Source organism: Sapajus apella, unplaced genomic scaffold (genome assembly GCF_009761245.1).
Source record: "Sapajus apella isolate SASKATOON/1434 unplaced genomic scaffold, GSC_monkey_1.0 scaffold34, whole genome shotgun sequence".
Lineage (NCBI taxonomy): Eukaryota > Metazoa > Chordata > Mammalia > Primates > Cebidae > Sapajus > Sapajus apella.
Window position 1 is genome coordinate 7,199,860 of NW_022436974.1, and position 25,806 is coordinate 7,225,665.

General features: G+C 40.6%; 1 protein-coding gene across 8 annotated transcripts in view; it reads right to left on the reverse strand.

Moving 5' to 3' along the window:
• Positions 1 to 25,806, reverse strand: part of AMOTL1 (angiomotin like 1) — a 172,661-nt gene that overhangs the window by 20,942 nt on the left and 125,913 nt on the right. For all 8 annotated transcript variants that reach the window (XM_032295732.1, XM_032295736.1, XM_032295737.1 and 5 more), the window contains 3 exons: positions 25,081 to 25,170; positions 4,043 to 4,188; positions 201 to 350 (listed from right to left, as the gene is read on the reverse strand). In XM_032295732.1, the coding sequence (XP_032151623.1) occupies positions 201 to 350; positions 4,043 to 4,188; positions 25,081 to 25,170 (386 nt within the window). The remainder of the gene's footprint in view (positions 1 to 200; positions 351 to 4,042; positions 4,189 to 25,080; positions 25,171 to 25,806) is intronic.

Below are 25,806 nucleotides of genomic sequence, written 5' to 3' on the forward strand. Positions count from 1 at the left end.
TGTGAAGGCGTAGGTCACTCCAGTGAGTAGACTATTCGCCTCCTCTCCTGGTGGCTGTATGGGTTCACTGAGGACAGGGAGTTCTTGTTTCCCTCTGAATCCTGAGAGCAAGGTGCAACATCTGGCCCACAGTGGATGTTCCATACATTTGCTGAGTGAACATATCCAATTCCTCTAACAGCCCATGCCAAGTTCCTTACCTGCTGGGTTCTCAGCGCGTCCAGCTCTCTCTCCAACCAAGTCCGCAATCTCCGCTCCATCTGCTCTCGCTTCTCACATGCAGACTGCAGCTGGGTCAGGGCCTGCTGCAGCTTCTCGACTTTTTCAACATATGCTTGCTTCTCTCGTAACTGAGTGCAGGAAAGTAAAAAGGAGCACAGAATTTGGACCAGTGATTCTCAAAGCTGGGAGAGAGGAGGTGGGGTCAGATTATCTAGAGATCCTATTTAAACTACAGGTGCATGTACCTCCCACCTCCCTAGTCCTATCCTTCAAGTGCACTAGAACAGAAAAGATTTACACCTAGGCTGCCATTTATACCTATGATGGCTAGAATGTTTGGAATTGAAGACTCTACTCGGGCACCTGCTTTTGGTAACTTATGCAGCTTTGAGCTCAATGCTTGGTTATTGCTTAATAATTTCTACATTTTCAGGCATTGGAAGTGAGGCTATAAAGAGTTTTTGCACATATGTTTATTGCAGCATTCTTTTCAATAGCAAAGACATGGAAGCAACCCAAATGCCAATCAACAATAGACTGGATAAAGAAAATGTGGTACATATTACACCATGGAATACTACGCAGCCATAAAAAGGAATGAGATCATGTCCTTTGTAGGGATGTGAATGAAACTGGAAGCCATCATTTTCAGCAAACTAACACAGGAAAAGAAAAACAAACATTCCGCACGTTCTCACTCATAGGTGTGAGTTGAACAATGAGAACACATAGGCACAGGGAGGGGAACAACACACACAGGGGCAAGTTGGGGGTTGGGGATAAGGGGAGGGAGACCATTAAGACAAATAGCTAATGCATGTGGGGCTTAAAACCTAGGTGATGGGTTGATAGGTGCAGCAAACCACCATGGCACACATATTTCTACGTAACAAACCTACATGTTCTGCACTTGTATCCTGGAACTTAAAGTAAAAATTAAAAATAAAATAAATCAAATCTTTTAAAAAAGAGTTTTTGGTATCATGAAGAAATTCTTACTCTATAAGTCAAGTGAAAAATCCAGAATCAAAAATTATATACAACATTATCACAACAATGTCGACTGTTTATCTGTCCAGGAAAGAAAGGCAGGAATGAAATAGGCATACTTATCTATACAACAGAATAACAATTTCCTCTTTATTCTTTTCTATATTTTTTCAAGTTTTCTACAATAAGCACAAATTACATTTATAATAGAGAAATTAGGTATATATGTATGTGTACTTATTTATGTATCAGTGAATAAATAAAAAAAATTTCTTATTATAGATATCTATGGAGTAACTTTGTCATAAAGATTTCAGAGTCCTTTATAGATTGGTAGTTGGCAGCCTTGAAGAGATGGGAAGTGCATAGTGAATATTTAACAACACAATAACCAAGGAGATGGAAATTAAGGTTGAAATGATCTATGTAAATGTCACATTAGGTATGGATTTAGAATTATGACCAACAACTTCCAATTCTTACTCTCAGAATTTGTGTTCTTTTAATTAGGAGTTTGGCCCAGGTTCACAAATCCTGGGCTTATTGACAGCATTCTGAGAACTAGCTGGTGCCAAAATTCAGGCTTAATTATCGACTTGCTTTGGTCCTGAGTGAGAAGACACCCAATGCTATTTCCTGTCATTCGGCACCTGGGGGTATTCAATCCTGAGTTCAGTGATGACACTGGCAAGTTGGGACATGCTAGTGATTTCAGAACTTGCGGCTAGGTGTGCTTTCTGACTCAGCAGGCAGCACTGCCATGAGTTATACCTATATCCTATTTTGGCTGAAGCCACTGGAATAAAATGGAGATGCTCTAACCTTTCAAGGAGGAGACAGCAACTTTACACCTTTTTACACCTGTTATTGGGATCCATTTTCATCTGGCCCTTTCGTTCCTTGTGCTTTTGATTGCCCAATTCCACAGGCTTCTGAAGACCTACTAAGTGAAGGTTCCTGCAGCCTCATCTGACAAAATATTTTATGTGTGCGATTCATACACCACTTACGATATCTTCCACTGTATATACTTTTCTGAATGCATAGACGCTAGAATATAAGCACCAAAAGATTTGCTGATTTTGGTCCCTGCTGGGCAGTGAACAGGGTGTACCCAATGCCTGGAACAGTGCTTCGCACTTAGTAGACACCCAATAAGTATTTGTTAAATGAATAACTATTATCCCTAAGCAATTGCAAGAACCTTGACAGCAGGAATCTGTCTCCTTTACCTTTGTATCAACCTTAATTCTAGCAAGGCATATATCCTGTTGAGGATGATTAATAACAGTAATTACATCAACCAACATTCCTAGAGCACTACCATGATTCAAGCATTGTGCTTTATATGTAGTACCTCATTTAATCCTCCAAATAACAACAGTAAGAGGCAGTAAAGTCCTTTATTATCGTCATTAGAGATGAGGAAAGTCTTCAAGATTACATGACTTTCTTAAGGTCACACAGCTGACAGACCGTGGAGCCAGGATTCTCATTTACAGCAGTCTGCTCTAGAGTTCAGTCTTACCCATCATGGTAAATTACAGTAGGCTCTCAGTATCTGACTAATTAAGTCCCTTAAAGGAAACTCTAATTAGAAAGGAGTGATGCTGGAAGCAGACCTATGAGACGTTCTAGAGAGGCTACATTCAATCAACCAAAGATTTCATATGAATATAAGAATTTAAAAAGTCCTATAATGGTGGTTATAACTTGTCTTCAAGAAGCATAACTAATTTTTACTTTAACAGAAATGTTAAAACTAAAAGATTTTTTAAACCACAATTTTCCTTAGCTCAACTCATGGAGATGGAGATGTCATTTCAGTGATGACAATAATGAGAAGCCCCAGCCTCCCTTAAGCATAAGAGATCTCTTGTCTTTAAGGAGTGAGGTCACTTTCTGTGGCAAATGTTTTTATATTTAATACGTTCCTTAGTGGCAACATAGAAGATACCATGAGGGCTGCTGCCCTGGATCCTTATGCTAGTATTAAAATGGTAGTTTCTATACAAGACTTGTGGGGTTTTAAAGGCTTCCAATGGGCAAGACCCTCATTTACTCCATCATGTTCCTCTTCAGCTGATTTATCCTTGTGTTTGAAATTTGATGAAATATCCCTGTTACTTGCATCAGGGGAGGTTTTCTGACAGTCTTTTCTATTCAACAACAGTTGGGTTAGTAACAATACTGTTTCCTGTGTGCCCAGCAACAAGCTAAGCACTTCGAGCAGACTTTCTCACTTAAGACTCTTCCAGACTTTGGGCTTCTGCTTCCTGGAACGGATCCTGCTCAGGTCAGCCTGTGTAACACAGAGGCACCTGCCGCCACCACCACAGGGCGCTGGAAGGTGCGAGGCAGCAGGCCCCTGGCTGCCTGCCCTCGGCCTCTACTCCTTTTCTTCTTCTTCATCTATAACCGGATTCCTTGGCTTGGATCTTGGAAATGGTCATTTTAATTCTTCAGTCAGGCTTCAAGGAAAAGCCTACCTCACAACACTTAAGCTAAAGGGTTGATTTCATCAGAAACTACTAAATGCATGATGACTAAATAGGACACGTGTCAACCGATGGGCTGTAGGCTGGGCTTCACACCGAGTGTGAGGGCTTTGCTGATGGGATTATCGTGCTTTTCCTACTTTGCCTGGCTCTAGAATGCATAAACTCTGTTTTTAATCACTTTTGTTTTTGAGAAATTTCCCACATGCCTCCCCTGTCTCAACTCCTTAGAATTGGCTCTGGTTAAAGTAGCTGGGTTAGGAGAAGAAAGTGAAAGCCCTCAGGGCTCTGCTTCCCCTCTCCCTCCCCCAAACCCCGCAGCCTGGTCTCACCTCCTCTTCCAGCTTGATGACCCTGGCCTGGGCATTGCTCAAAGCCTGGTCCAGGATCTCAATGTGTCTCCGATGGTCCTCACTTGCAGTCCGCACTGCTGCTAACTCCATTTGTAACTTCTCCTTTTCCTTCAAGAATTCTTTGTCTAGAAGGGAAGCAAGAACAAAACTACCTGTATCAGAAACTGCTCACCCTCTAGGCTCATAGCCAGTTTACATCTGGCAAGAATTAAAAACAAAAAAGCAGGCAAATAGTGGAGGACTGAATTGCTGTTTCTGCTGCCTTTTAATAGTGGCAGTAAGAAGGTAATGGTTTTCTCAAAAACCACTGTCAATGGTAGATACATTCCAGGCCATACTTGTGAACAGTACACAAAGAATTAGTGACCCCATATCCTCCATAACTCGCTTCTCTACAACACTGGCTTTCATACTTCAAATTAATCTTGCATCTACTATTATTTGTTATGCTTCCAAACTTCCCTGCTTCAATCTTCCAAATCTGTGATGAAAGGGTAGGTAATATTAATAATAATATTAATATTCTCATTCATAGAAAAATAAACCAAGGTCCCAACAGGTAAGCTCTTTGCTGAGGCTAGACAGCAGAGAGGGACCTGAAGAAGAGGACACTGCCTCTTCTCCCTTTCTGTGGCATTTGAAATGGTGCCTCTGAAACTTCCTTCTCAATCCATGGAAAACAGGCATGTGAGAGGCCTACACAAAAGGGTCGGTGGCAGCCCACTAGGGCTGCCCGCCCCCATCTACAGCCCTGATGGGACCAAAGCATTTTGTACTTTCTGTGCAAAGTCACTGATATTTGAGCACCCAACCCCAGGTTTGGACAACATCTCAATGGGCATGGTGCCTGCTGGCCTTGTCCAAGCTCTGGAGGGCACTCAGGTATTACTAAGCAGGCAACCTGGAAATGAACCACAGGATCTCAGAGCTTCTACCTGGTTATCAACCTAAGCATAAAAGTTCTTCTCTTTGTTAAGGGCCACCAAGTATGCACTGATGTTGACCAGAAGCAATAAAATGATAATCTGAGCTCAAGAATAGAAGCCACAGCCTAAGCTTCTCATGTTCTGCAAATCCATGATCGCTATTTTTGCTGTCACAATGACAGCTATTTAGATAGAGTCCTGAGTTAACAAATACCTATCCCCTCCCCTCCAACACCTCCCCACAAATACATACATGATCTCAGCATTTGCTAGTTGCTTGATAAGTAGTATCATATTGCAGCTAAAGAAAGGATTTTAGCATGAGAAAGAGCTGGATTCAAATCCTAGGTCAACTTTTTCCAATTATGAGGTCTCAGGTGAGGTATTTAATCTCTCTGTGCCTCAGCTCCCTCACCTATCAAATGGCAATGGTAAAATCTACATCACAGTGTTGTTATGATGATGCTGTTGATGAAGATAATGCTTATAGAGTGACCTGAGCACTCAGGACTTTTTTTGGTTATTATTGATTCCCTGAGCCAATAAGAGCACCAGGCTCAAAAATATTGGTGAATGAATGAATGAGTCTTTATTATGTGCCAAGTTCAATGTCCACTGAATAATACATCATAGCTTCCGTTAGCTATTAGGTATTCAGTATCCTCGTGATCTCCTAACACTCTTTGTTATACAACTGTCCAATCGACCTTCGAATCCACTGCTTGCTTACAAGCCACTACGCATCAGATGGCCAGTATTGACCATGGATACCACTGGTTCCATCCTCCGCCCAGGCTTCCTAAACCCCACAGTGTATATTACAAAGATGTGGAGACTGGACAAAAGCTACATTAGTTTCTGGAGTGTTTTGCAGACCTCTGAAATTCAAACATCTCTGTACTGAATTTGGTGACTTTAGACTTCAAGCTCCAGAAATATCATTTAGTATCACTCACACTGGTTCAGAACTCCTTGTCCACTGATAGGAAGTAGTTCTGTCAATTATAAAGTTTTAAAAACAATGTTCATGATAATAGTAATAATAATATCTTTCCATGTTTGTTGAATAAGTACTGTGTCCCAGGAATGATTACTTATAGTAGTCCTTTTATTCTAAGTTTACCGTATGAGGTAGGCAGCATAATTCTTATTCTCCAGCTAAGGAAAATGCCACTAAAAAAAAAGATAAGTAACTTGCCACAGAGATGATGATCATCAACGGTAGAAACATAAGTTGCATTTATATCTAATATGTATTCATAAACATGTCCCTGTACTACCCCTCCTTTGTAAGCATGAATAAGTATAGAAAAGCCCCATGATAACAGAGCTTATTATTGCATGGATTTAAGTTATGTCACAGGTCATATATCACTGAAAACACAGCAATTATGTTCACATGTGTAACCATTTACAGATATTAACTACTGAAGCATCTACTACACAGAGGCATCACAGTACTGGTTAAAAGCATGGGGCTAGAATCAAACTGCCTGGGTTCATACCCAGCTCTTCCACTTAAGGGTCTGTGACTCAGGTCGTAAACAAACCTCTTTGTGCTTCAGCTTCTTTGCCTTTAAAGTAAGCATCACAATAGTACCTATTTCAAAAGGCATATAGTAAGTTCCCAATGAACATCAACTTCGATAACACTGTGGTTATTATTGTTGTTACAGGAAGTATGATAAATCCTGGGGCTATGAGGCGAGTAGGATGTAGCACTCTGCACTTGAACTGGTGGGAAAAGATGCAAGGACATGAGCAAAGGCAATGTGAAAAGGTGCTCTAACAGGTGCATGCACAGGGTACTATGAGAACATAGAAGGACAGCTAATTCAGGGCAGAGAGTGAAGAAGACGGGGTATCAAGGCAGTAAGCCTACAAGGTGGGCTAGCTATGCTCTCCAACTCTTGGAGGCATGGGGACTCTGAAGTGTATCAGACTCACTCAAAGAAGTCATCCTTTGGGAGATATCAAGGGAAAGTTCCATGGTGAAACCACCTCATAGGAAGGTTCTTAGGTTTATCATTAGCTAAGCCTTTTAGGGTGGATCTCCAGAAAGACAAGTCTCATGATGAATTTTTGGTAGGGCTCCAATATATATACTGAGAATTCCTAGAACAAGCAAGTTGACACAAGGGAATTCTTGCCCAGAATGGTCTGTTTACTCAGTGGATATGAATTATCCCAAACTGTGTGGAGGAGGGAGCTGTTTGGCCTGATGGCTCTGGTCCCATTTACATAGAAGGGTGTCTTCTCATACACTGTTTACTCTTGAAACCACAGTGATGGCACAGGCTTTGTGGCCAGGCCAACCTAGTTTGATTTTGGCACCTTCACATAGCAGTTCACCTTGGCCACATGACTTTACATCTCTCAGACTCCATCACCTCAAATGAAACTCCTAGGATCTATTTTGCAGAACTGCAGGTGAGGATTAAAATAAGTATCAGCACTTTGGGAGGCCGAGGCAGGTGGATCACGAGGTCAAGAGATTGAGACCATCCTGGTCAACACGGTGAAACCCCATCTCTACTAAAACTACAAGAAATTAGCTGGGCATGGTGGCGTGTGCCTGTAATCCCAGCTACTCAGGAGGCTGAGGCAGGAGAATTGCCTGAACCCAGGAGGCGGAGGTTGCGGCGAGCCGAGATCGCGCCATTACTCCCCACCCGGGGGAACAAGAAGAAAACAACGCCTCCTCAAAAAAAAAAAAAAAAAAAAAGTATCAGTAAAATGCCTAACACAGGACTTGGCACATAATACTTAATAAGTAACAACAAGAGCTAACATATATTCCTGGGGAATTACTATGTCCCAGCCACTGTTCCAAGAGCTTTACCGCATGTAATCCTCACGTAAGCTCCATTTGACAAAAAGAAAACTGAAGCCAAACAAGCTACGACACTTGTACAATGTCAAATCGTGGTCCCATTTGTGTCTCTATCCATACGTTAGTCTCCCTTGCTTGAGGAAAGAACACAAGTAGGGGAAAGTAGGAACAGGCCCAATAATTCAAAGATGTCCTCTTTTGGTCTTACCCTTCTGCTTTGCCAGTTCTGGGTAAGGTTCCAAGTGGACACTCTGCTGAAACTGTTTCTGTGATTACTCTCTGAGCACTAAGCTTAATTGCCAGCTGAACCACGAGACAGAAGACCCTGTTCTACCATCTTAGCAACTTCTGTTAAGAAATACTGAGGGTGGATGTGTGCATAAGGTCAGAGCTCTATGTGCTGGGCTACAGCTTTAAATTCAGTGCTGCCACTTAATGGCTGGGGCTTCTGAGGACAGCAAACCTGTTAGCCAGAACTTCCTATATAGAAATTCATTTCTAGAGCCTTCTGATAAAATGGATTTTTGAGAAGTTTTTCCCTACCCCATGTAGCTAGAGAGATAAAGAAGTCCAGCTATTGCATGCTTGATCAAGGAGTGTCTGAGTCACTGCAGTGCTTGGTAGGTAAAAGATGGGTATTTGCTATGGTTCAAATGTGGTTCCCCAAATTTCATGTGTTAGAAACTTAATCCCCATTGTAACAGTATTAAGAGGTGGAGGTTTTAAGAGGTGATAAGGCCATGAAGGTTAAGCTTCATGAAAGAATTAATGCTGTTACTGTAGGAGTAGGTTGGTTATTGTGGGAATAGGCTACTGATTACAAAAATTAGTTCTGCTTGATTCTGTCTCATGGGATGACTTCTGCCTTCTGCCCTTCAGTCATGCAATAATGCAGCAAAGGCCCTCACCAGATGCCAGTGCCATGTTCTTGGACTTCCCAGCCTCCAGAACTATGAACCAAATAAACTTCTATTGTTTGCAAATCACCCAGTCTGTGGTGTTCTGTTACAGCAGCAAAAAATGAACTAATACAGTATTCTTTTCCTTTTTAAGTTGGAATCAAGGTTCGACGCTTAACAGACTGGATTTGGGGGATTTAGATCTCTGAGAGAGAGAGAGAGAGAGAGAGAGAGAAAAGAAGAGAAAGGAGAGAGAGAGAGAGAGGTGTGAAGGCATAAAAATAGAGCAAGCTAACTCTGTTCAGTCTCCAAATTCCAAATGTTTCCATAGTGATACATAACTAGTCCATTTTGACACCTGCTTCTGGAGAGTCAGGTATCTTTCTGGTACTTCTCAAGGAAGGTTCTTGGATGTGGGAAGAGCAGGTGGTGGTGACAGAGTTAAAGGAGGAGGAGGCAGGCACGACAATAAACCTTGGAAATGTCAATGACTGATTTTAGAAGTACAGTCTCTGGGATTCTCTGAGTGAAGACAGCTTAAAGGGCATTACCAGAGAAGAGGCCACAGACAAAGGAGAGGGCAAGTAGGGAGGCTGAGGAGAGCCATGTCCAACAGTGTCCAGGTCCTCTATGTATCATGCCAGAGCCCTAAGTCCAGCACTGGAGGTTTACTCAGAGAATGAACCTCTGTGTGAGGAGGCCAATGCTTCCTAACCTGGAATACTCTATGAAACAGACAACTTTCATGGTGTCTGCCCAGCTAGTTCAGTGCTGATCAACACCAATGACATCAATTCTGTTAACTAGAAAGTTCTCCACAATGCTGCTGAAATGAACACCTCGTATGTAAAGATGTCCAAATAATTATCTCCCACATTGTCCCTCCCTAATGTTTCTCCTCCTATTTCTTCTTCCTCAGTGATCCCTCAGCTCCAAGGTCCCTGGCACCATGTGTGATAATATTAAACAAATGTTGGAGAGGATTCTATTCCAAGGGACAGCTACAATTTGTAGAGTAATTGAGGGGCCAGATTTATTAGAAAGTCCTTGTTGATACCAAAGGTAATTTATCTCTGAAGTTGTGGGAGTAGAAAGAAACAGGGAGATATTTCATCTACTTTACTGTCTACAAAACTATTTAAGTTCCTTCTGCCTCAAAGATATTCCACACTCAGGGGGCCTTTTCTTAACATTTGCCCACACCTCCTCATCCCAGTTTGAGTCAAACTGATGAACCTAGAAAGACACTTAAAAAAAAATAGAATCCAAAAAGAACACTGTTTACAACACATACGAGTGAGCTATTCACATGAGGCTTATTTGATGCAAAACAACATGAAACACAATCTACTTTTTAAAGCCATACGTTGATTCACAAACAGTAAAGTAATATGATACAACGCTGACTTTAGAAGTCACTGGTTTGATTTTTTGTTGTCTTTCTAAAATTTGCTGATGATTTCTTAGGTAAGAAGCCTTGTTATCTGGGAAATGGTCTTCAGCTTTCTGCTGTCCCTGAGCTCTGGTGCAGATTACCAGGGTTCTGCAAGGCAGCTGGATATATAGACTGCAAGTGGGTGGTTAAGTGAGTATATTCACAAACAGGAACACTCCAGTGAGGGATGGTTTTTAAATGGCAGAGACAGTGGAGTGTTTTTAAATGAGTTCTGTAACAAGGAAAATTAAGAAGGGGAATTCAAACCAAACTGTTTTGCAGAGGCCTAGGAGAGACAGAGGGAGAGGGAAGGGAGTGAAGGGACATTGAGGCCAAGTGGGAAGGAGAGGAGATCTGAAGATGAACTCGTCTCAGCCAGAAAGTTCTTCGGCTGTCCTGCATTTTACATATTGGGCTTCTACACTTTCTGAACAAGAGTTCTGAGTTTGAAAGCTACTAGTTCAGACATTACAAAAGAGACAAAGATTTGCGGAAACGGCTGCTGTTAAAATGTGGGGAAGAAATCTTCTGGAGAGATGGATAATATGGGAAAATGAGGTAAAGCATAAAGTGTGATGGATTTATTCAAACTCTGTTGCCTAAATGTAAAAAAGAACAGGAATGTCACTGTTAACACAGTACTAGGCAGCAAAATTCTTCTAAATTGCTAATTACTTTTCAAGGCCCACTCTAAAGGCTACAGGCTTCTCCCCCAACCCACTTTTTTTTTTGAAGTCGGGGGAGTGTGGTTCTCTAACAGGTCCTTGCCACATTCTGCCTTGCACTCCAGGTCCAGTGGCTGACATGGATCTGTCTCATTTTTCCTACTGGATCTCTTCATAGTGACTGAGCTCTCTTCACAGTGGATCAGAATCCTCTATCTTTGTAGGACTTTAAAGATCTAAGATAACTGATGTGACTTACATGTGAAGAAATATAAGTTTGGGCAGCAGCTTATTGAATAAGAGGATGCTACTGGTACATAATCAAATTCTGAGTCTTTAAAACAGTTTTCAAATACTTATTACTGGAAAGCAACAAAGCCTAACCACAAAATCTTCTATTGGTCTAATGTAGGAAAACATCGCATTTTTTGTCTTAACATAGTTATAATATTTTTTGTTATTTTATATAACGTATCTATTGCTCTTATGCAGAACCCACAGTGAGTCTGACGGATCAAAAGTAAAATATCTCAAGTAGGATTTGGTAAAATATTTATTTGACTCTCTTCCTGTACAAGTTCTCTTAAATCCAGTTTTCTCTGATCTAGTCATGATTCATATTACATTTTACTTCTGGAAATTGTGCTTACACTTGTAGGATGATTCACAGGTTTTTTTTACCCACTCAAGTTTATTGCAAATGCAGTTTACAAACTTGCTTGCCTGAAGAGACATCCATTTAACCAGCTCAGCTTCAATGTACCATTCAACCTTTTACTTTATTTTGTTTGACTTGAAATAAAAATGTACTGCTGCTTCAACATCACTGCTGACCCCATAGTAACAAACTAGACAATGAATTAATAATACCATATAAATATAGGATGCACAGGGCTCTTGGTTTTGACTATACACATACTCATGATTCCATTTTAAACCAAACCTGAAGACTTAAACTGTTTGTAACCACCACTGAAGAAAAGTGCTTTTTTGCCTTCTTCTTTCTTTCTTTCTTTCTCTCTCTCTCTCTCTCTCTCTTTCCTCCCTCCCTCCCTCCCTCCCTCCCTCCCTCTCTCCCTTCTTTCTTTCCTTCTTTCTTTCTTTCTTTCTTTCTTTCTTTCTTTCTTTCTTTCTTTCTTTCTTTCTTTCCTTCCTTCCTTCCTTCCTTCCTCCCTCCCTCCCTCCCTCCCTCCCTCCCTCCCTCCCTTCCTTCCCTTTCTCTCTCTCTCTCTCTTTCTTTCTTTCTTTCTTTCTTTCCTTTTTTTGAGACAGAGTCTGGCTCTGTGATCCAGGCTGGAGTGCAGGGGTGTGAACTCAGCTCACTGCACCTCTGCCTCCTGGGCTGAAGTGATTCTCCTGCCCTAGCCTCCATGAATACCTGGGATTACAGGTGCGTGCCACCACGCCCAGCTAATTTTTGTATTTTTAGTAGAGACGGGTTTCACAGTGTTGACCAGGCTGGTCTCAAACTCCTGACCTGAAGTGATCGACCCACCTCAGCCTCCCAAAGTGCTGGGATTATAGGTGTGAGACTCTGTGCCTGGCCTTGCCTTCTCTTTTCTTAATGTAAAAACAGACACCTCCTAATTGCAGACATGACAAAGTAAGACCCCCCTGGACAATTTAACTCCTGTGTAGAGAACAACCATAAAACCTGGCCATAATATAAAGAGTAATGATCTGAAGGTGTTAAAATGTGAACAGAAGCAGACAGTTTCTGGTGGGGAGTAGCAGCTCACTTACAGAGGAGAGGAGGAGCCATACTAGCTGTGTAAGTTCTGTACCTTGATTGTGCTGATTGTTACATTTCAGGAAATGGGTCATTTAAATGTGTAAATTTTATTGGATGTAAATAATGTCTTAAAACAAATATAGGTATATATAATATGTACATACTTCTATTTGTTTTAACTAAGGCATTAAGGCATAATATGATACATTATAATAAAAATAATATGTATATATTATAATAAAAAATAAATTTTTATAATATGGCATTATATTGTGATATTGTGCTATAGCTGGCCTAGAGCCAGAAGCAGAGCAACGCCGTTTTATAAGATAAAGCTGTGTTTGGCTTCTGTAAATAACGCTGCTAGTCTGCTCTGAAAAATGCCCACTATGTAAAGCTGCTTACCTTTTCTTATCAGTACCAGAATAAGCAGCCCAAGCTAATGCCATCTTGGCCCCTGTGACTTGTAATAAGTAACTAAGATCTGTGACTTCCACCACTACCCAGATAATGTGTAAACTAACGTTTATCTTGACTTCTGTAAACTACTTAAGTAACAATCGGAGTGACAAAAGTCCCCTGGCCCTTGGAATGTCCGGAGCTCCCCTCACCCTCGTCTCCGCCCAGGAGGTGATTTACAGAATCCACTAGCCCTCGGAATGTCTGAAGCCCTTTATCCCCATCCCTGCTCCTCACCCTCTGGGTCCTAAACCCAGGATGTGGTTTTTCAGCTTAAAAACCCTGCTCTCCCTGAGTTCGATGCCACAGGTTGGAGAGACGTGAGTCCTCTGTGGTCGCCAGCAATAATAAAGACCCTGCCATTTGGCATACTTTTGTCTTGGTGTTAATTTAATCTTGAATTTCAATACTTCAATATTATGATAATACATACACACACACACACACACACACACACAAATATATATGTTTTTTAAGTGGCCTCTGAATGGTAGACACAGCTTAACTGAAGCTTTCCCCAAAGACAGAAGTTATGCTGGGGAAATTATTATATCTGGTGGAAAAAGTTGTTTATGCTAGGACTGATCAGGGATAAAGAAATGTGTTGTCTACAATTATATTCTCTCCCTCCTTTTAACTGCTGCAACTTCTCCCATTGTCATTTTTGCAACTTGCTTTGAATAGATTCCTTTTTTCCCCTTCTTTCCATCAAACCAGTCTTTGTAAGCAAAAAGAAAATTAGTAACAGATGTAAGCTTATTTTTAATGGTCTAAGACCAAATTTTCTGGACTTAAAACAAACACTTTGTCCCCTTAAAAGTTCTCTGAATCCATTAAGATACAGCTGTAGGCTCTCACTATAATTCATGAACTAAAAATAGTTTTGAAGACTAATTGTAAGAAACCACACCACAGAGTTACTCATTGTATTCTGCTTATTTTTAAATTTTTGTCATCCAGAAAGTACAGTGATTTCACAGACATTTTGAGAAAGCTTTTTTAAAAAAACTTAACTCTAAGCTCTATTCTTATCTCAAAAAAATAAATTTGGGGTAGTGGGTATCTGAAGAGGACACACTGGATTATCCAACAAGGCCTTTTATTATAATTGGCTCCAGTTCAAAGATAGATGTAAAAGCCAAAGACACAGAATGTTAATTCCAGTAGTTGGAACTCACTTGAGAAGATCTGAATATATCAGTATTAAGTTACAGCACTGGGCTCAATAATTTGCAACCAAGTAAGACTTCTAGTATAAAAATTTTCTAGTATAAAAACTTTGTTCATTTACCATCAAGGATCCTTCGCAGTGTAAAAACTTGAAATCCTCAGTCAATCCCAGAGCCAAGAGAGTTGACCTTTTGGAAAAGGTGAAGGAAAAACTAAGAAAAAGGAGGTTCTAATTCTAGTTGTGGTTTAGCCATTAAATAGTCGATCACTCTGGTTGCAGTTTCTTCTTTGTAAACTGTGAATGCTACACTAATGAGCTCTAAAATCACCGGGAGTCCAACATTGCCACCTTTTACATTCCAACATCTCTCTGCTTGCCTGATCTGTAGAAGGTGGCTTCCCCATGGCAGTTCAGTATGAGTTTGGGCTCCAGAATCAGAATGACCTGGGTTCAAAATCTGTCTGCTTCACTTATCAGGCTGTAAGACCATGGACAAGTTAATCTTCCTGTGCCTCAATTTCCCCATCTGTAAAATACCTGCAGTACTTACCTCCAACATTTGTTTGGAACAGGAGAAGAGACAATGTGCCTGTGGAAGCTTGCAGAGTGCTTGGCTCATACTAAGTGCTCAGTTAGTGTTCAATTAGTGTTTGCAGCTGTTACCTTTGTTAAATGACCACAGCCGGCTGGCCTGAACAAGGCAGGACCTGAAGGATGGAAACTGGAAGCAAACCTGCAACTCCACCTGAGGATACACTTTTAACCAGCAGATCCACAGCCTCCAAAGACATTGTCACTTATGGTGGCCATCAGATGGCTGGTTACTGGGCTCTGGTTCTGAAGACACGTGCACTGCTGGTAACCACACTTCTAACCTTTAAGGTACTCTCCAAATCTGATACCCATTATCTGTAGGCCCCATTTCACAGTAGGATGCTTATGGTGAGAATTTATGGCACCACTGGGAGAGGCACCCCTAAGACCTCACTCTCCAGCCAATGAACTATTATGGCTAACCACAGGGACAGACCTGCCCAGCCCTATCTCCATCATTAGCTAATTTTGAATCCTCACTAGGTAACTAAAATTTTTGACTGCGTTCTGTGTCTCAGTTTTCGCTGTTTTTCTAAAATGATAGTAATTATTTTCCCCTGACGTGGGATTAAGAGAGAAAATAACAATTATATCCTGATTTATACATTAAGGCAATTTACGAAGTAAGATGTAGGGAATATGTTTGATGTTCTTTATTTTGCATCCTCCTTCAATATTTTCTCCTTTTGTTAGGGTTCCTCCTTCTTCCTTTTCCATGACTAGTTCCTGGAACTGAGGTCGGCAAAGTATGACCTGCAGGCCAAACCCAGCTCATAGCCTGTTTTGGTAAATAAGGTTTTTATTAGAACACGGCTATGCCCATTTGTTTATGGATCATCTATGGTGGCTTTGGGGCTACAGGGACAGAGTTGAGTTGCTGTGGCTCTCAAAGCCTGCAATATTTACCTGCTGGCCCTTAAGAGAGTTTGCTGACTTGTGGCCTAAAACATAGTGAGTTGATAGTAGATAGTCTATGACTGTTTGCTGGAATAAATGATAATGATCATTTCATTTGATGTCCAGAAAATATTTATTAAATGCCTCTAAGGGCCAGGCATGATGCCAGGTTCTGAAAATACAATGAGTTGCAACTGCAATGTGAAGATGACAGACAGGGCCCCTACCTTTATGGTGTGTACAGTTTAGTGAGGGAAGATAAAAAAGGATTATCCAAACAATTACTTATTTACAGTTGTGATGAGTGTTTACAGAGGAAAAAAGTACACAGTGCTGGGGGAGTATATAAAAGGAAGATCTAACCGTATCTCAGGAACTCTTCCCTAAGCAACTGCCATTTAATTTAATCTTAGGCCGGAACGTGGATTTCCTGGTTCTGAATTGCTAGGGAAAGGAAGGATTCCCTAATGCCAGAGGAAATGCAAATGGACTTTAGTATGTTTTTCATTTTGTGCTTATACCATCTACCTATCTGGCTAAGTAGTGCAAGGAATATTAAAAAGTTTAAGATGCTTGATTCTTCAACCTTATACATAACAGGAAAGCCAAACAAATAAATAATTTTAAAACCAACAACATGAAAATCATAACCCATGTTTAGTTGTTAAAGGCCAGACAACACATGACCAAGAGGCATTCTTCAATCAGCTCCATTCTTTAAGCATGGCAAATTGGAGCCTAACTTGATCCTAAATTGAGTAACATTAATTTTCACACTTGGAGAGGAGATTTGATTGAAATAAACAGATGCCCTGCGGGCACTGTGCACTTCTGGTTGTCATGTAGGTCTGAAGTCTCTCAGTGCTGCCTGTCAAGGTTGATCAAGTGGGCTTAAGCACTCACATGCTTTGCTTTCCAAAGTCAGCGAGGCTCAGTAAACTACACAGCCATTCTTTGGGAACACAGCCCACTCCCCTACCCTGAAAGTTGGCAAGTCCTTCTGGAGAAGGTGCCATGCCAAAATAGATGCAAGAAGGCAGAGAGAAGTGTTGCAGAATACATGTATTTTATAAACTCTGCTTCACATTTCCTATCCCTGGTTAGCCCTCTGAGTTCTGGTGGCTAAATTGGGAGATTCAGCCACCAGAATAGGAGATTCTATTTCCTATTACTTTAACGGAAATAGAGGTGGAGGCAATTAAGCATTTAACTTCAGATCTCTGAGTCTATGAGACACCAGGACTCAGGACATGTGTCAACTGATCCAAGACAATTTTCTGGAGTCTGGACCTACAAAACTTAACTGCATAGTCCTACTAAATGGAAGGGTCATCTTTCAGGAGAATTAGTTAACACAACTTACTTGATCAAAATGATGTTACTCTGGCAGGTTTCCTGGACAATCCTTCCCCTTTGCCCATGGTACAGATCTGCAGTGTCCAGCATGGCCTATGGGTTGGTTGCTGTGAGTACCTGGCCAGTTGCTACCAAAACCTTAATAGGCAAGGTGCAGTGGCTCATGCTTGTAATCCCAGAACTTTGGGAGGCCGAGAAGGTGGATCACGAGGTCAAGACATCTAGACATCCTGGCCAGCATGGTGAAACCCCGTCTCTACTAAAAATACAAACATTAGCTCAGTGTAGTGGTGTACGCCTACAGTTCCAGCTACTTGGGAGACTGAGGCAGAAGAATCACTTAAACTGGGGAGGTGAAGGTTGCAGTGAGCTGAGATCATGCCACTGCACTCCAGCCTGGTGAAAGAGTGCGACTCCATCTCATAACAAACAAAACAAAAAACCTTTATATACCAGGCCAATTCTGACCTCTAGCATATCCACAGCAGGGTAAATGAGAAGGAGTTTTTATGGTGTTAGTTCTTATGTTTAAATCTTTAATCCATCTGGAGTTAATTTTTGTGTAAGGTGTAAGGAAGGAGTTCAGTTTCAGTTTCCTGCATATGGCTAGCCAGTTTTCCCAACACCACTTATTAAACAGGGAATCCTTTCCCTGTTGCTTGTTTTTGTCAGGTTTGTCAAAGATCAGATGGTTGTAGAAGAGTGGCATTGCCTCCGAGGCCTCTGTTCTGTTCCATTGGTCTATATCTGTGTTTTGGTACCAGTACTATGCTGTTTTGATTACTGTAGCCTTGTAGTGTAGTTTGAAGTCAGGTAGCGTGATGCCTCCAGCTTTGTTCTTTTTGCTTAGGATTGTCTTGGCTATGCGGGCTCTCTTTTGGTTCCATATGAAGTTTAAAGTGTTTTTTTCCAGTTCTGTGAAGAAGGTCAATGGTAGCTTGATGGGGATAGCATTGAATCTATAAATTACTTTGGGTAGTATGGCCATTTTCACAACATTGATTCTTCCTAACCATGAGCATGGAATGTTTTTCCATCTGTTTGTGTCCTCTCTTATTTCCTTGATCAGTGGTTTGTAGTTCTCTTTGAGGAGATCTTTTACATACTTTGTTAGTTGTATTCCTAGGTATTTTATTCTCTTTGTAGCAATTGTAAATGGGAGTTCGCTCATGATTTGGCTCTCTGTTTGTCTGTTGCTGGTGTATAGGAACGCTTGTTATTTCTGCACATTGATGTTGTAACCTGAGACTTTGCTGAAGTTGCTTATCAGCTTAAGGAGGTTTTGGGCTGAGACGATGGGGTCTTCGAAATATACAATCATTTGTATATTGTATTTTGTATATTGTATATTGTTGTCTGCAAATAGGCACAATTTGACTTCTTCTTTTCCTAACTGAATGCCCTTTATTTCTTTTCTTTTCTTTTTTTTTTTTTTTGCCTAATTGCTCTGGCTAGAACTTCCAATACTATACTGAATAGGAGTGGTGAGAGAGGGCATCCTTATCTAGTGCCAGTTTTTAAAGGGAATGCTTCTAGTTTTTGCCCATTCAGTATGACATTGGCTTTGGGTTTATTGTAAATAGCTTTTATTATTTTGAGATACATTCCACTGATACCTAGTTTATTGAGAGTTTTGACATAATGCGTTGTTGAATTTTGTTGAAGGCCTTCTCTGCATCTATTGAGATAATCATGTGGTTTTTGTCTTTGGTTCTGTTTACGTGGTGGATTACGTTTATAGACTTGAGTATGTTGAACCAGCCTTGTATCCCCAGGATAAAGCCTACTTGATGGTGATGGATAAGCTTTTTGATGTGCTGTTGGATTTGGTTTGCCAGTATTTTATTGAAGATTTTTGCATCAGTGTTCATCATGGATATTGGCCTGTAGTTTTCTTTTTTAGCCTAGGCAACACCATTCAGGACATAGGCACAGGCAAGGACTTCATGACTAAAACACCAAAAGCAACAGCAACAAAAGCCAAAATAGACAAATGGGATCTAATTAAACTTAAGAGCTTCTGCACAGCAAAAGAAACAATCATTAGAGTAAACTGACAACCAATAGAATGGGAAAAAACTTTTGAAATATACCCATCTGACAAAGGGCTAATATCCAGAATCTACAAAGAACTAAAGCAGATTTACAAGAAAAAAACAAACACACCCATTCAAAAGTGGGCAAAGAATATGAACAGACACTTTTCAAAAGAAGATATTTATGCAGCCAACAAACATGAAAAAGTGCTCATCATCATTGGTCATTAGAGAAATGCAAATCAAAACCACATTGAGATACCATCTCACACCAGTTTGAATGGCAATAATTTAAAAATCTGCAGACAACAGATGCTGGACAGGGTGGGGAGAAAAAGGAACACTTTTACACTGTTGGTGGGAGTGTAAATTAGTTCAACCATTATGGAAGACACTGTGGCGATTCCTCAAGGATCTAGAAATAGAAATTTCATTTGACTCAGCAATCACATTACTGGGTATATACTCAAAGAATTATAAATCATTCTATTATAAAGACACATGCACATGTATGTTCATTGAGGCGCTGTTTACAATAGCAAAGACCAAATGCCCATCAATGATAGACTGGACAAAGAAAATGTGGCACATATATACCATGCAATACTGTGCAGCAGTAAAAAAACAATGAGTTCGTTTCCTCTGTAGAGACATGAATGAATCTAGAAACCATCATTCTCAGCAATCTGACACAAGAACAGAAAACCAAACACCGCATGTTTTCACTCATAGGTCAGTTATGAACAATGAGAATACTTGGGCACAGGGAAGGGAACAACACTCACTGGGCTAGGTGGGGGAGTGGAGGGTAGACAAGGGGAAGGACAGCGGGGGGGCAGGGAGGATGGAGAGGGATAACACTGGGAGAAATGCCTGATGTAGGTGAAGGGGAGTGGCGGATATGGAGACAGCAAACCACCATGGCATGTATGTACCTATACAACAATCCTGCAGGATACAGGATGTACACATGTACCCCAGAGCCCAAAATACAATTAAAAAAAATGAGAAGTGGTTAAAGGAACCAAAAATGGTTGATACTAACATCAACTTTCTTGAGAAATACTATTGTTCTGAATAATGAAAGACTCCCATTACCTGGATATTCTTCTACTCTAGGAAAGAATAAAGAATGCTAAAAAAGAAATTCAGCTATTTTTAAATCGCTTTTATTCTGATAGTAGTTTGTTTAATAATTTTACCCTAATGTCTTGAAGTAACAGAGGATTACCTGAGGTTTCTCTCAACATGACTGGAATATTGAGTTTAAAAGATTATTTTGATACTGATACTGCATAAAGATAATTTCAAGCCTATTGTCACTAGGATTTTCCACTTTTATTCATTTTCTCAATAAACTTACTGAATGCCAGGTACATGAAGATGCAAGGGGTTTTAGTGGGGTGGGAGATGAATACTGGTAAAGAACATCTATGGTTCTCCCATATTGTGGAGTGTCACACAAATAAATCATGACCTTACGGGATACAGAATAAGTGCTAGAACAGGAGCTCTGCCCCAAGGAGCCCAGACCAGAGTCAGGAGGAGTCGCAAGTGCTAATGCTGGCTGGCCATGAGAGGTGGTAAAACAGTATGTTCACGTGTGACAACATGTAGTCTTCCTTCTTATGATGCTTGATAGAAAACCACAGCATCTGATGTAATGAAACCTAATGAGGATTCAGAATAATCTCCTTATGCTCTATGTGGGTCAACAGAATAAATGCTTATGTCATTTTAATTTCTGATCTGTGGTTCACACAAGACCTATGGAAATACAAAAACCAGCAGGGATTTTCCTTTAGAAAATTATTTTAGTCTCTTTTAGGTTCTGTAAGAGACAGAAAACTAAAGTAGCTAACATAAGGTTTAAAGGTAAGATGATGATTGCCAGCTACGCTGAAAGTGGTAAATTATTTTTAAAGCAATACAGTCCAACACATTTTTTTCTGCTAATTTTTAAACCTGCAAGAATTTTAAGGGAAGTCAAATGCATATAGTTCTGACTCATTTACATCCGTGACGCATCAATATGTTTTTTAAAACAAATCATTGAATGTCCAAGGGATCTTCTGTTCTTAGAGAGGTGCATCGTTTAACAGCCAGAATCTTAACTTACATAGACTTAAGTTTAACCAGATATGTTTAACCTGGAGTGCCTAGCAAATCCCAAAGCGATGGAGATAAGTTCTTGTGCAACCTTTAAACATGGCTTGGGTTTATCCTGGCATAACACAAACATGCCAGAGCTAATCACTTCCCACTCAATTCAAGAATATGACAAAGCTCCAACACATCTATTTAAAAACCCCAAAAAAGTGAAATTTCATTTCTACCAGTTCAGTTTCTTCACATCTAATATTTTATTTTTGGCTTTCTGTCCTAGAGCTGATGGGAATTCTGTAGAGCTATCCATTTTCAGAAAGAAACAGTTTTAAAAAGTTTCCATGAGAAGACACAGCTAAGAATGGTAAGAGGTATTTCCAGGGTTTCTACCTTTAGCAGACAGTAACTTGCCTCTGGTGTGCATGTGTGTATGTGACAAATGAATGGGAAAAATGAGAACCTTAGTTAAGGGACAAAGAAGCTCGAGTTTCTCACAGTCAAACAAAACAGGAGTTGGCTAGAGGCCCTGTTTTTCAGGAGCAATTTGACTTTGACATTACCACCCTATAAGCTATAAAAGCATTTGGAAAAACAAACAAGCCAGACCAGAAAACTCGCACACAAACAAAAAGCTAAATTCCTCCAAAGAGAAAGTTACAATACCATGAGGTGACAGGGCAAAAAAATTCCTCAAGGGCATCAAGCTCCTAAGCACTTAATTCCTCAAGATTTTTCCTATAGACAAACCTCATGACTGAGGGGGACACAATGAGCCTGTTTAATGTCCACTTCAATCTTTAGAATCAAGTAGTAATTACCCAGGCAGTTCACCAAGGCCTTCATGAAACTCCAACTTAAGAGCAGAGTTCAGTTTTTAGAAGAAAAGTACCCTGAGCAGAGGGAAATATTTAAATCTGGCCAGGAAGGACCTCCTCCCTCCATTAACTAGGAGATCTTTCAAGTCCCACCTACTGCTTCAACTGCAAGAGTTGGCTGGGTGTTCTGGGTGTTCTTACACTTGGTTGCCTAGCTTCCATGTGAATACCTAGCAAAAAAGCTGAACATGTTATTCTCTGCTTCCCCCTTCCCTGTGACTCTCTCATTGCCAAAGTGGCTGGTAGGAGCTTCACAACCTAACCTTGACTTCCTGGTATGTATTACCCCAAGATACAACTTTTATTGCAGTCTTGCCTTTCTCTTAATCAAGTGCTAGCATCACAAAAAACTTACTTGAAAAGGATGGCTTCTCTTAAGTGGGCAATAGCTATAATTATAATCACTAGGAAATAGAAATTTATTCTAACAATAGGGTTTCTGAACAAATACACAGATCATGAGACACATTAATAACTAGGAAGAGAGGCAATAATTCATGCCTGCCATTCTGTACCCACATGCTAAAATAAGAGCCTGACAGAGAGCACCACCCATCCAACCTGCTGAGTATCTTTGCACCTATTGTTATACCTGCTCACTGAGCTCTGGGCTGCAAGGTGAGATGACGAACACGTTCAAGCGTTAAGTCATTATCTAATCCCAACCTGCTCCTCCTGCATTTTATCTGTAAAGGGTGATCATCCATCTAGATGCCCCAGTCACATCCCTTTCCCTCACTGCCATTATTCAATTGGTCAACCAAGTCCAACAAATTTGTCACTTGTTTGTCTGCCCCCTACTCTTCCTTGCTATTTCTACTGGGTTAGTTCATGAGCTCTCCATCTGCTCCCCAGATGCTGAACTGAAATACCTGCTAACTAGCCTCCTTGCCTCTAGGATAGTCCCTCATCAATTTATCCTCTGCTCTGCCTCCCAAGTTAGTTTCCTAAATATGTGCCTTGTAAACAAGGCAATCATACTCATATTTGAAGAAAACATTGGTGAATATTACTATTATCTGGGAGGGTAAAAAGTATTTCTAAGCAAGACAGAAAACCTTGAAGGCATAAATATGGTCACTTAAAAACATATTCTGTAAGATATAAAACAACTGGAGAAAATATCTGTAACATATATATGTGGGCGACATGCTGATTTACCTAATAATTCCTACAACTCACTAAGAAAACAATCTAACTATAAATTTGAAATAACACCTTGGTTTTATCCCTTGGCCACACTAGGAGAGAAAAAAAACTAATGTAAATAATTATAAAGCTGTGAAGGCACAAAGTGTTCTGTAAAGATTAGGTGTAGAAAAATTGGTTAGGTATCACGATTACCAAACCTACTTGAAATGCTCTGCCTAGATTCAATTACATTACACATTGACACTGAGATACCTTTAAGCAGTTGAAAAATGCCTGTGGTCTCTCTTGCCTTTGGAACACAGTGGAGCATATTTGCACAGAACAAATAATTCCCTGTAAAGCTGGAGGGGCCTCTTTGCTTGATAATTGATCTTTCAGCTTTGAGCCAGAAGGTTAAAGTCTTTCTGAAGAACATTTCTGAGTTCACAGAGTACCAAACCTCATTACTCTGTACCAGCCTTGGCTGGGAGGCCAGAACAATGCCCATCAGGTGAAATTAACTGGCTTTTCCATTTTGACCTGAACTAAGTGATCAAATTACATCCCTGAGAAGAAGGCAGAATATCCACAGAGTGCACAACACTGGCATTGCTGACATATCTGCCAAAGACACTTACTATACCTAGGCATGCAGTCATCCAGAAGGAATGTGTCACAATCCTAAATGCAAGTAGTAATGACAACTCACCTTTCAAATGAAACCGAGGTGAGATCTATTGTACCCATAGGAAGAGATATAAGATAAATTTTGTTACAAAAGAAAGTAATTCAAACTGCTGATAGAGCCTTTCATGTGAATCTGGAACAAAGGGCCAATCATCTGAGACCACAAAGGAATCCCAGGCAAAAGCCCTAGATAGTATTAGTGTCCATTTGCAAAAAACAGGATTTAAAAAATGGAGCTAGTATTAATAGCTGGAATGCAATCATGAGTCAATATGGGGCACACACAGGAGTTAAACCTAACCAGTTTGGAAATTAGAAAATTCAACCAAAAATTTTCCATTCTTTAAAATGGAGAGCTGCATTGAGGAACCCACACATCAGAAGACCACTATCTTAAGACAGATGGCTAGTATCTGAATACATTACTTTTTGTTGTTCTGAATTGTCTTAACTTTGTGAGCACTTACTCATAATCTTATTGGGAATTATGATATAGATATGAATTCAATTTTCAAAAAAGCTTAAAAAAAGACAGTTGGATTTTTAGATTTCTGGCTAGTGCAATGAACATGCAGAAATTCAAACCTTGACCAATGCTTTCTCAAAATCCATTTAATTCTATCATTTGCCTCTGCTACAATTAATAAAATATTCTCTCAATAAATCAACGCTTACAAAGCCACTGTTCATTATTTCTGGCTGAAATGGGCTCAGTGGCTTCTGGAAATGAGTGTCACGCATGGAGACATATAATGCGATCACTTAGATGGCTTGCATATTGGCCAGGAGCAACCAGTCTAGAACTCTACAACCTACATGAGGACAAAACCTGCCCAGAGATAACCAAACCCCACCACTAGGCCTCCTTCCCTTTCTTTCTTTCAGATAAGTTATGAGAAAAAGGGTCATAACTTATCTGAAGCAGTGAGTGCCAGGACATGCTGTGAAGTTGCCAGTGCTTGAAGTGTATTATAGAGAGACAAAGAGAAACCGTAGGTCAGGACAGAATAAAAACCACTGAAGCAACACATAGTGACCTCAGCTTTGTCTCAGGCAGACCTAGGCGGGCCTCATCTGAGGCCAACAGGTTGTAGGCTAAATTAACAAACAAAAAGAAAACAGTACAAAACCTACAAGAAACTAATATGATTCTTCCCTCAGGCCCCCATTTTTAAACAAGCAAATTGTGGGATAAATAAATATGTGGAGACTCACTCTGGGAAGCATAATGCCCCTCTGCAGCTTTGTCTTCATGCCCTTCGTATTCCCTGCTGGATAGTTGCCTGTTTGCAGTCTCCAGTCGATCTATGAACAAAGAGGAAATGATTACAAAGAAATGTATACGGATTACTTTGGGAGGCCGAGGCAGGTGGATCACGAGGTCAAGAGATCGAGACCATCTTGGTCAACGTGATGAAACCCCGTCTCTACTAAAAATACAAAAATTAGCTGGGCATGGTAGCGCACGCCTGTAGTCCCAGCTACTCGGGAGGCTGAGGCAGAAGAATTGCTTGAACCCAGGAGCCAGTGGTTGTGGTGAGCTGAGATCGCGCCATTGCACTCCAGCCTGGGTAACAAGAGCGAACTCTGTCTCAAAAAAAAAAAAAAGAAACGTATACAGATTGAAGTCATCATCTAACTGAGAAATGAAATAGGTGCCAAGAGCTGGGGAGGAAGAGATGTTCATGCGGGAGCCGAGGCGCTAGGGAGGAAATGATGCTCAGGCAGGAGCCCCAAATGGAACAACTTGGGGACAGACAATAACTGTGTCCCAAAATATCAAAAGAAAAGGCTTCAGATGCCACTGTGTCTTTATGCCATCTAAGGCCAAAGGATATGCAACAGCAGCAGGCAGCTAGGGATAGGTGCTGAGAAAAACCACCTCACTGCTTCCAGCAAACCTCTGATTTGAAGGGTTCACAAGGGCAGTCTCCTTGGCCC